At 45.6% G+C, this 12,400-nt stretch overlaps 1 protein-coding gene across 1 annotated transcript in view; it reads left to right on the top strand.

Moving 5' to 3' along the window:
• The window catches only part of COG6 (component of oligomeric golgi complex 6), a 107,537-nt gene that overhangs the window by 32,462 nt on the left and 62,675 nt on the right, over positions 1-12,400 (top strand). Inside the window, exons 5-6 of the mRNA XM_075265914.1 lie at positions 6,279-6,390; positions 7,684-7,766. Of these exons, the coding sequence (XP_075122015.1) occupies positions 6,279-6,390; positions 7,684-7,766 (195 nt within the window). The remainder of the gene's footprint in view (positions 1-6,278; positions 6,391-7,683; positions 7,767-12,400) is intronic.

Here is a 12,400-nt window from a genome sequence, read left to right as displayed (position 1 = left end):
GCAGATGGCGCTTTAGGAGCACCATTAAAATCATTAATAAATTTCATTAATTCCTTAATAAAAACAGACTGGACATTGAGACTCTCACCAGCTCCGGACGCCTCCTGGACACGACCAGAGGAAAGCTGGGATGTAGGTAGGCCGGATCCTTCTAACCCATCCTCACCGAGCAGGCCTGGATCTTCAGATGCTGAAGGGAGAGGCATCAGGGGGGCAGGTGCTACATCTTCCGGCAGCTGAGAAGGGACAGCAAACTGCTGAGCCCTTTGGTCATAGCTCCGCCCATGCACCGACAGCCGTGTTCCCTGATAAGGACCCACGGAGGGGCATGGGCTCAATTGCTGCCGGTGTGTGCCCCGCAACGCTCCCTCACCGCTTCCCTCACTGCTCCTCAGAAGTCTTCCGTCCCGGATTGGGCACCATCCTGCCGGCTCACGTGACCCGCTCCTACTACTGCCCTGGCTCCTCTGCTGCCCACCGCTGCTGGCCTCCGGACTCTTCCCCTGTACGCTGCGCCGGCCCGGCTCCGACCGCTCTCGGCTATTACGCTGGCCGCCGGCACTTCCCGCGCTCCGCCTCCTACTGACAGCAGGAGGCGGGGTATATGCTGAGCGGCTTCGGCGGCTTCTCTTCGCCGGCAATGACACATCGCCGGAAGGACGTGCCGGCAGGTCCACTCTCTCGCTCGGCGCCGACAAGGTAAGTGTATCGGCACTATTGTCCTCCGCTATGCTGGTTAAAGGTTGTGACAGGCATTGTCTCAACCAATCTTCTCCCCCTGCAGACTCCGCTCTTTCTATAAGCTGCTTCAATAGGTCTTCCATAGCGCTGCCTTTCTTCCTCAGATGATTCTCCTCAGGAACTGGCACACAATTACAGCTGAGCTGTCTTTTATGTACAAATCTGCCGCCACTGGAAACATCTGCCCAATCAGCTGTTGACCTGGTTGCTAGGCAGAACATCTGTAATCCAATCAACTGGTGACCCGTTACTGGGCAGAATAACTGGAAACTTCTAGAACCTGCTCGTGCTGGGCACAGCTGACCTTGCTTAACCCCATGGTAAGCACCATTCGTAGAATATACCTCAGAAAATAGGGGAGGACATAATTAGAACAAACCAAATTCTAAATTTATCAAAAACAGCACATATTGCCACCAATTAATATTATTTAACCAAAATTGCTTCCTGGGGACAGTGACACCATGCGCCCCCACCGTTATGTCACTTTTGGGGGCATTTTCAATACTCAGGTAGGCTTTGGCGTTGCAACGATGCTCAATTGGTACCAAGGGGCCCAAAGAGTGCCAAGAAAATATTCCCCACACCATGACACCACCACCACCAGCCTGAACCGTTGATACAAGGCAGGATGGATCCATGCTTTCATGTTGTTGACGCCAAATTCTGACCCTACCATCTGAATGTCGCAGCAGAAATCGAGACTCATCAGACCAGGCAACGTTTTTCCAATCTTCAATTGTCCAATTTTGATGAGCTTGTGCAAATTGTAGCCTCAGTTTCCTGTTCTTAGCTGAAAGGAGTGGCACCCGGTGTGGTCTTCTGCTGCTGTAGCCCATCTGCCTCAAAGTTCGACGTACTGTGCGTTCAGAGATGCTCTTCTGGCTACCTTGGTTGTAACGGGTGGCTATTTGAGTCACTGTTGCCTTTCTATCAGCTCGAACCAGTCTGGCCATTCTCCTCTGACCTCTGGCATCAACAACGCATTTCCGCCCACAGAACTGCCGCTCACTGGATGTTTTTTCTTTTTCGGACCATTCTCTGTAAACCCTAGAGATGGTTGTGCGTGAAAATCCCAGTAGATCAGCAGTTTCTGAAATACTCAGACCAGCCCTTCTGGCACCAACAACCATGCCACGTTCAAAGGCACTCAAATCACCTTTCTTCCCCATACTGATGCTCGGTTTGAACTGCAGGAGATTGTCTTGACCATGTCTACATGCCTAAATGCACTGAGTTGCCGCCATGTGATTGGCTGATTAGAAATTGTTAACGAGTAGTTGGACAGGTGTACCTAATAAAGTGGCCGGTGAGTGTACATTACCCCATTATTTATCATTATTGTTATTATAATTTTTTTTTATTCTTTACTTAAAAAGAATAAAAATTATTATTATAAGAATATAATTTTTATTATAAATTTTTTTTTTTTTTTTTTTACGGGAGTCTGTCAGCACTATAATCACTATTAAACCAGCCCAGAATGTTGTGGTGTGGATAAGCAGCTTTCCCCCACCTCCTCTTGAGGTCTTGCCACAATGCTCAGCTACCCCAGAATATTACCCTGATGTACGCTTAGCAATTTTTTAAAATCCAAATTGAGCGTCCATTCTGCAAACACATTATAGCTCACGGCTCTGGGCGCTATAAGGTACTGGGGCTAGTTTAATAACTTTTTTTTGCTACTGACCCCTCTAAATAAGCAGTTTTGACTCTTCAACAAAAATGTATTCACCAGACATCCCTGTTAAAGTTTCTTGAGCTGTCCAAAACTCCTTAAACTTTGTTTCTTTTCTCTAAGGCTAGGTTCACACTTATGTCTGTTCTTCATCGTTCGTATCCGCCGTGGGAATGGAACAACAGCGGTTACCTGCAGACCCCGTAGACTATAATGGGATCTGGCAGGTTTCTGAAAAGTCCTTTGTGCAGGAATTTTTGCTCATACGGACACTCAGACGTGATCAAAGCCTTACTTGTATAGCTCCATCATATTCCGCACCACTTTACAGACATTGTCAGTCACTGTCCCATATAGGGCTCACAATCTATATTCCCTATCAGTATGTCTTTGGAGTGTTAGAGAAAACCGGAGTACCCGGAGGAAACCCACACAAAAACAGGGAGAACATACAAACTCCTTGCAGATGTTATCCTTGGTTGATTTTGAACCCAGGACTCCAGCCTTTGAATCCAGCCAAGGACAACATCTGCGTTGGGTTTGTATGTTCTAGATTTTACCAAATTCTTCGGCACTTGGTCGATCTTCATGTGTTCCCTAAGACCTCCAGATCACAATCAAATCTTTGACATAAGTGAGTGATCCATAGATTTTGTTGTAGATTACAGGAACCACCAGAAAGATGCCGAGGAACAAGTAAGACTTGCACACAGCGTTCGAGACTTTCAAGGAACATTTCTGACTTGTGATTTGTTCACGTCAGATTTTTTTTACTTTTTACTTTTACCGATAAAACGGATAAAAATGTATCAGTTTTTTACATTATTGCTATGTAATCAGATCTGATTTTTTGTAAAATGTTAAAACCTTGATGTGAAGACAATCTCTTAGGCCTCATCCACATGACTGAATCTCTCCCGATGGTTGAATCTGATGTTCTGTTCCGATGTTTATAGGATAGGTCCTATCCTGCTCCATGCCATCGAAACTGAGCAGAACGGAACCCCCTATTGAAGTCAGTGGGTGACAGATGGCCCTTGTATATTATTGGGGTGCATTCTAGTATGAAATCAGTCCCCTCTCAGTTCTCGGTGTGCAATCTTGTGTATATGTAGCCTAATGGAAGTCTCTAATATATACCTCTGTAGCCGTACAGTAGCATTCATCGCCCATGGACTAGCGATAAAATAAAGTATTTTTCTGTAGTGGTTGCTCAAACTGGTGCACTATTGTACTGTAAATAAACATGTATGGCGACTCATGGTAAAGGCCTCTGTCCCGCAAAAGGACGTGGTATATACTGATAGCTTTTCACGTACATGAGACACGGACGGCTGATTTTCGGTCTGCACAGAGAATGTATGTCTTATGGATATAGCAGGGGTCTGAGACATCCGCAGATCCAGTCCTAAACATTGTATATCATCAGGATTTTACTGGGACCTCTACCAATATGGCTGGCATGGCATTTCTTTAGGAGCGACACATGCCGCACCCTACTATAGATGTCCATCTAGATAGATCTGACATTCAGGAGTCCATAAAAGTTGAGTGACAACTCTAGAGTGAAGGGTGCTGACCACCATAAAAGCTGGCACGTTTCGTTCTGAAAAACATACTGATATATAAACACCTGATGGAAGAAGAAGGATGAGCAGCTCGTATTTAATGGTGGTTTATGATCCAAGGAAGTTACTTGATTTTCCTAAAATGTTCACTAAATCTTATAGTGATTTTATTTTATTATTAAAGTAAATCTCATTTAGTAGAAAATATAAGTTAGTAAGTTTGCGCTGTCAATGAGATAGTAATGCGAGGACGTAGCAAGAAATCCACATTGACTTAGGTAATGTTTTACTGCCACCCTGTGGCCTTGTTTGAAAGTGTTCTAGAGTGTCAGTGAGTCTGCCAAGACTTAGTAGGGGGGATATTGTCACTCCATAGGGAGAGAACCACCAATTAGGTGTGTGGAGTCTTATTAAGCCATGAGCGCTCCACTGTGCAAAGGAACATGGGAAGAATATGCAAATCTGACTTCCATGATGTAATTAGGAAGCCAGTGCCTCAAGAATGCACACCAATAGAGGGCGCTCACTGAGATTGTGCACCAAGCTGATGAGATGCAACACATCGAAACAGCTGTCCTTGGCTGAGAGACTGTACCTGGTATAATCCCAACATCATTGCAAACAAAGGCCTCTGAGAAGGTCGGCATGATGTTAAAGGGAGCGCCCTCTATAGGTTTGCTTGCCTGAGACTCTGTCTTCCTAATTACATCATGGAAGATAGACTTGCACATTCTTAGTCAGCGCCCTCTATTGGTGTGCATACTTGAGGCACTGGCATCCTAATTACATCATGGAAGTCAGATTTGCATATTCTTCCCAAGACTTATTAGAGCATATAATGGTATACGATACAGAAGGATACGACCCCCCCCCCCCCCCCCACAACATCTTTGTTCCGGAGACCAGCAACTTTTATCCATTATACCATGAGGGCAGTCTCCCTTGCGAGCCCTGATTGATAGTTTTAGCCTCTACTGATATCACCACCATCCTTACTCCATTTTCAGACCGTGCGTACCTTACAGATGACATCACAGAGCTGTCATGGAGGGCTGTGGAGATGCTGGCACTGTTAGTCACGCTACAGGGATTGGGCTTCGGCTTACACATGAAAACTGGAGCACTTGCTGGGAATGGGGCCTAATTTTATTTCTCTCCAAAATAAGAATGCTGTGAATGGCAGTCAAGGTACCTGCAGATCTGATGCTGAATGCCCTGCCAAGCACTTTGACGTTTGCTAAGGCTAAGTCATCTGACTTCATTTAAAGGGGCTTTTAAACTGATGATGTTTTCATAGAATAGGACATCCATACTGCATTGGCAGGGGTCCGACTACTGGAAGCCCCGCAGATCTTCATCCATTTCCCCGCGCTGGCGACAGATGTAGTGTTCACTTGCTGCAATTTCTAATAGGTTTATGAGACAACTGCTGCAGTACTCACATCCGCAGCTATTAAAGGGATTTTACAGGATTTTTAAATGGATGACTTGTTCTTAGGGGAGAGTTGTGGGGTCTGACATGCGGGACCCCCATGGATTAACTGTTTGAAGCAGGAGCTTCACAGGCAAGGTGATGTTGGTCACAAGGTCTGATCTTCTTCTCCTGCAGGCTCTTCACTCCTTATTCTATGTAGCTGACCCTAACTACTGTCCAGCTTTGCTTTTCATAGCCCTTTTTAGAAGAATAAAATGCCAATTATCATGAAAATGGAACTGCAATGTAGAATAAGAAAGGCATCTTTGGAAATTGTAGAAGGTTCTCCCGTTAGTCCGATTATGGATTTTCCTGATGACCGGTTCCCTTTAATTGATGACCTATGGATAGGATACCACTTTTAAAAAGCAGGACAACCCCTTTAAAATGTAGTAGCTGCTGTCGGAGACTGCCGTATTCATGGAAGATTTGTTCCTGCACCATGTATTTTGCATTGGACATTTGGGGGCTGTTCTCACGGCTGGAATTGAAGAAGAATTGAGAAAATAATCTTTGACTTTCTGCTGCAGCTTTCACCTATCAGCCCCAGAAAAATGGCCGCTCGTCTCACGTCTTGGGTTTTGTGGCTGTGGAATCCGTGGCAAGATTTAGTAGTATGCTTAAAAACAATCCATTTCAAAGTCAGTGCCCTATCCCTACATGTGAACATACTCTTATAATATTTGACATAATGGAAACCTGTTACATCTGTCTATAAATATTTTATATTATATATATATATATATATATATATATATATATATATATATATATATATATAATTTTTTTTTTTTTTTTTTTTTTTTTTTTTTTTCAGCCAGCGATTAGAAATTCGAGCCCAGGTTGCAGATGCTTTCTTAGAAAAGTTTCAGCTTACATCTGATGAAATGAATATACTTCGAGGAACTCATGAAGGCCCCTTAACAGAGGTAAAGAGTAAATCTCCCTGTAATAATAATTACATCTACTGTACTACTGCCTATAAATCTACCGCCTGGGATCTTATGGCAGCTCATAAAATTAAAGGACACAATGGGACTCATTTATCAAAACGTAAAAGCTGCCCTTTTTTGTTGCTAATTTTGCGCCAGAGCCAAGAGTGGGAAATCTAATGAATGCTCTTATAGTTCTGCTAAAGTATTCATGGCTTGGTCTCAAAAAAGTGCAATATAATCTGTGACCATAAACACAGCAGCACTCCACAAAACCAGAATGTTGCAGAATATGTTGGCGCTATAGAAATAAAATGTATTATTTATTATCATTAATAATATTTATCATTATCATGGCCCTGTGCCCCTCATCCATTTGTCTTTGACAGTCTCTGCACTACATATATGTTTTTTGTACTCCTGTCCATCTGCTTGCTATGTGCAGACACTTTATTCCCATCTCTAGAAATCACATGGGCAGCTGGAGACAGTACCTTCTCTGCCTGCTAGAGACACAGTATAGGTTTGTAACAGGGGCTGTCTTATAAGTGAAAATAAGAGAAAAATATGCAAATCTGTTTCCCAAGATGTAAATAGGAAAACAATGCCTCTGTTTGCGTCCCTCTAGGGGTAGCTCCCTTGAATGTCATGCCCGACTTTTTCAACATGCATTTACTGCTATGATGCGGGATTTAGCCAAATCAATATCCCAGCTGTGGACAGCAATGTTTCGATTTGGTTGGATCTCCTGTTCTCCTGATCACTGTTTTCCTATTTACATCTTGAGAATCAGATTTGCGTATTTTTCCCATAATCCCCCCCCCAGTGGAGTGAAAAAAGGCTTTTGTAAGACTCCATACGCCTAAGAAGGTGATCTCTCCTTAGGGAGTGATATTATCCCTAGAACCTGGTCTAAAAGTCTCTCATCTTTGTCAAATCCCAAATCTCCCATTCATTTCAATAAGAGTTTAGCAGATTTTTTTTTCCTTGCTGATTTTTTTCAGCTAATGGTCCAGGTCCAGGCCTGTCGGCGCACGGATTCTACTTTGCAGAACCTTATTTAAATGAATGGAAGGTGGAGAAAAAATGGTAGCGGTGGTTTTTGCAAGAACTGCTACAAAAAACTGTTAGCGGGAAAAAAAGCCAAAAAGGAAATCTGTTACTGATTCCTCCTTAGGATCGGCCTACAACAAACTCTCTGTGTACAGAAACCTAAGTGACACCCCTTTAATAAGAACCTATTCTATGTACTTCAGTTTGAAATCACTCATCTGTTTTCTTCATTTCAAGGAATTTTTCAAGGTACTGGCAAAAGTGAAGCAAATTCACAACGATGTGAAACTACTTTTGCGAACAAACCAGCAAACTGCAGGGTAAGTTGTGGATATTCAACTGGTGGCACATGCATGCTGTAGTTAAAGGGGTTGTCCAGTTTCAGTCCAATATTATGAGGACAATGATATTGTTTGTATAATAAAATATACTTTCTGTATCAATTTTCTAGATCTCTGCTTGTTGTCATTCATTTTGCTTACTTCCAGTGGATAAAAATCAGTCCATGGTCATGTGATGTACAGTCCATGGTCATGTGATGTACAGTCCATGGTCATGTGATGTACAGTCCATGGTCATGTGATGTACAGTCCATGGTCTTGTGATGTACAGTCCATGGTCTTGTGATGTACAGTCCATGGTCTTGTGATGTACAGTCCATGGTCATGTGATGAACAGTCCATGGTCATGTGATGAACAGTCCATGGTCATGTGATGAACACACAGGTGACAGCTCATTACAGTCACAGCACAGTAGTCAGACATCTGCCTGGTAATGAGCTGTGCACCTGTGTGTCCATCACACGATCAGGGACTGTATATCACATTACCATGGATTGTACATCACATGACCACAGACTGTATACCACATGAGCATGGACTGATTTTTATCCACCAGGAGTAGGCAGAATGAATGAAAGCAAGCAGAGATCTAGAAAACCATGAGGAATTGATACAGAAAGTATATTGGAATATTGTAGAACTGTTCATTATACAAACAGTATCCTAAATTGCGGTCTGAAACTGGATAACCCCTTTAAAGGGTTAATAAAATCCACAAAAATGTTTACATTTTGCTCAGAGGTGCCATCATTTTCTGGTTGATGGAGGTCTGCTTGCTGGCACTTAGCAGCACTAAACCAGTGCTAAGACCTGCTGGATCTCAGGATTGGTTACAGTCACACTGATTGGACAGTGATGACACATTCTGATTTGCCGTCCTTTTCTGTGAGGGTAATAACCCTTTGGGCACTGTAAATTCCATTGTCCCCTAAATATATCATCTGTAAATAGCTGCAGGTATCTCACTGGGTATCACAATTGCTAAGGCAGTTGTGTCATCCTATACATTAGTGATCCATCGCCAGCAAGCCCTGACAGCATCAAAACAAAGTTGCAGCACAGAGCTGTATAAGACAATGACAATACAATTGATTTCTTCTATATGGACATCACCTTGAAATCAAAATTATGACCCCATAGCTATGAATAGAGAAATAAAAACTGTCCTAGAACTGTGGTAAGCACTAGAGATGAGCGAACAGTGTTCTATCGAACTCATGTTCGATCGGATATTAGGCTGTTCGGCATGTTCGAATCGAATCGAACACCGCGTGGTAAAGTGCGCCATTACTCGATTCCCCTCCCACCTTCCCTGGCGCCTTTTTTGCTCCAATAACAGCGCAGGGTAGGTGGGACAGGAACTACGACACCGGTGACGTTGAAAAAAGTAGGCAAAACCCATTGGCTGCCGAAAACATGTGACCTCTAATTTAAAAGAACAGCGCCGCCCAGGTTCGCGTCATTCTGAGCTTGCAATTCACCGAGGACGGAGGTTTCCGTCCAGCTAGCTAGGGCTTAGATTCTGGGTAGGCAGGGACAGGCTAGGATAGGAAGGAGAAGACAACCAACAGCTCTTATAAGAGCTAAATTCCAGGGAGAAGCTTGTCAGTGTAACGTGGCACTGACGGGCTCAATCGCCGCAACCCAGCTTTCCCAGGATCCTGAATGGAATACACTGTCAGTGTATTCCCGTATACCCGATATATACCCCGATACCCGTTCCAACGGTGTGCCCCCCCACCTTCACCCCAGAAATACCCTGCAAGTCCCCTAGCAATAGAATTGGGGCTATATACACCCACAATTTTTACTACTGGTATACAGTGCCATTGTCTGACTGGGAATTCAAAGAATATATTGGGAATACAAATACCCTCATTTCTTGCTACTGCCATATAGTGCCAGTTTCTGACTGGTAATTCAAAGAATATATTGGGGTTACGTGCACCCACAATTTTTACTACTGGTATACAGTGCCATTGTCTGACTGGGAATTCAAAGAATATATTGGGAATACAAATACCCTCATTTCTTGCTACTGCCATATAGTGCCAGTGTCTGACTGGGAATTCAAAGAATATATTGGGGTTACGTGCACCCACAATTTTTACTACTGGTATACAGTGCCATTGTCTGACTGGGAATTCAAAGAATATATTGGGAATACAAATACCCTCATTTCTTGCTACTGCCATATAGTGCCAGTGTCTGACTGGGAATTCAAAGAATATATTGGGGTTACGTGCACCCACAATTTTTACTACTGGTATACAGTGCCATTGTCTGACTGGGAATTCAAAGAATATATTGGGGTTATAAATACCCTCATTTCTTGCTACTGCCATATAGTGCCAGTTTCTGACTGGTAATTCAAAGAATATATTGGGGTTACGTGCACCCACAATTTTTACTACTGGTATACAGTGCCATTGTCTGACTGGGAATTCAAAGAGTATATTGGGAATACAAATACCCTCATTTCTTGCTACTGCCATATAGTGCCAGTGTCTGACTGGGAATTCAAAGAATATATTGGGGTTACGTGCACCCACAATTTTTACTACTGGTATACAGTGCCAATTTCTAACTAGGAATTCAAAATGCGCAAGGCTCCCGGAAAGGGACGTGGACGAGGCCGTGGGCGAGGTCGGGGGAATGGTTCTGGGGAGCAAGGTAGCAGTGAAGCCACAGGGCGTCCCGTGCCTACTCCTGTGGGGCAGCAAGCATTGCGCCACTCCACAGTGCCAGGGTTGCTTGCCACATTAACTAAACTGCAGGGTACAAACCTTAGTAGGCCCGAGAACCAGGAACAGGTCTTGCAATGGCTGTCAGAGAACGCTTACAGCACATTGTCCAGCAGCCAGTCAGACTCTGCCTCCTCTCCTCCTATTACCCAACAGTCTTGTCTTCCTTCCTCCCAAAATTCCGAAGCTTTACAGAACAATAACCCAAACTGTCCCTGCTCCCCAGAGCTGTTCTCCGCTCCTTTCATTGTCCCTCAACCTGCCTCTCCACGCCACGATTCCACGAACCTAACAGAGGAGCATCTGTGTCCAGATGCTCAAACACTAGAGTCTCCTCCATCTCCGTTCGATTTGGTGGTGGATGACCAGCAACCCACCCTCATCGACGATGATGTGACGCAGTTGCCGTCAGGGCATCCAGTTGACCGGCGCATTGTGCGGGAGGAGGAGATGAGACAGGAGTTGGAAGAGGAAGTGGTGGATGATGAGGACACTGACCCGACCTGGACAGGGGGGATGTCAAGCGGGGAAAGTAGTGTGGATGTTGAGGCAGGTGCAGCACCAAAAAGGGTAGCTAGAGGCAGAGGCAGAGGTCAGCAGCTTAGGCGAAGCCAGGCCACACCCGGAATCTCCCAAGATGTTCCAGTTCGTACCCAGCCCCGAAAAACTCCCACCTCGAGGGCACGTTTCTCGAAGGTGTGGAGTTTTTTCAAGGAATGCGCCGAGGACAGATATAGTGTTGTCTGCACAATTTGCCTCTCGAAATTGATTAGGGGCTCTGAGAAGAGCAACCTGTCCACCACTTCAATGCGCCGTCATTTGGAATCCAAGCACTGGAATCAGTGGCAGGCAGCAACGGCAGGACAAAGGCCGCCTGCCGTTCACGCCACTGCCACTGCCTCTGCCTCTGCCTCTGCCACTGCCACTGCTGACTGTGCTGGCGATGCACTCCAGAGGACGAGCCAGGACACCACTTCATCTGCCTCCGCCACTTTGTTGACTTCTACCTCATCCTCCCCTGGTCCTGTCTTATCTCCTTCTCCTGCACCATCAAAGGCACCATCAGGCGTTTCTTTACAACAACCCACCATCTCTCAGACATTGGAGCGGCGGCAGAAATACACTGCTAACCACCCACACGCGCAAGCCTTGAACGCCAACATCGCTAAACTGCTGGCCCAGGAGATGTTGGCGTTCCGGCTTGTTGAAACTCCCGCCTTCCTGGACCTGATGGCAACTGCGGCACCTCGCTATGCCGTCCCTAGCCGTCACTACTTCTCCCGGTGTGCCGTCCCCGCCTTGCACCAGCACGTGTCACTCAACATCAGGCGGGCCCTTAGTTCCGCGCTTTGCACAAAGGTCCACTTGACCACCGACGCGTGGACAAGTGCATGCGGACAGGGACGCTACATTTCACTGACGGCACACTGGGTGAATGTAGTTGAGGCTGGGACTGCTTCCCAAACTGGCCCGGTGTACCTCGTCTCCCCGCCTAACATTCCTGGCAGGGACACGAGAAGAACACCCCCCTCCTCCTCCTCCTCTACCGCCTCCTCCTCCGCCACCGCCTCCTCCTCCGCCACCGCCTCCTCCTCCGCTGTTAGATTGACCCCAGCTACGAGTTGGAAACGTTGCAGCACTGGCGTTGGTAGACGTCAGCAGGCTGTGCTGAAGCTGATCAGCTTGGGGGACAGACAGCACACTGCCTCCGAGGTGAGGGATGCCCTCCTCGATGAGACGGCAATATGGTTTGAGCCGCTGCACCTGGGCCCAGGCATGGTCGTTTGTGATAACGGCCGGAACCTGGTAGCAGCTCTGGAGCTTGCCGGACTCCAACATGTTCCATGCCTGGCCCACGTCTTCAACCT

Source organism: Leptodactylus fuscus, chromosome 2, assembly GCF_031893055.1.
Source record: "Leptodactylus fuscus isolate aLepFus1 chromosome 2, aLepFus1.hap2, whole genome shotgun sequence".
NCBI classification, from domain to species: Eukaryota; Metazoa; Chordata; class Amphibia; order Anura; family Leptodactylidae; genus Leptodactylus; species Leptodactylus fuscus.
This window is presented reverse-complemented; position numbering and strand designations above follow the sequence as displayed.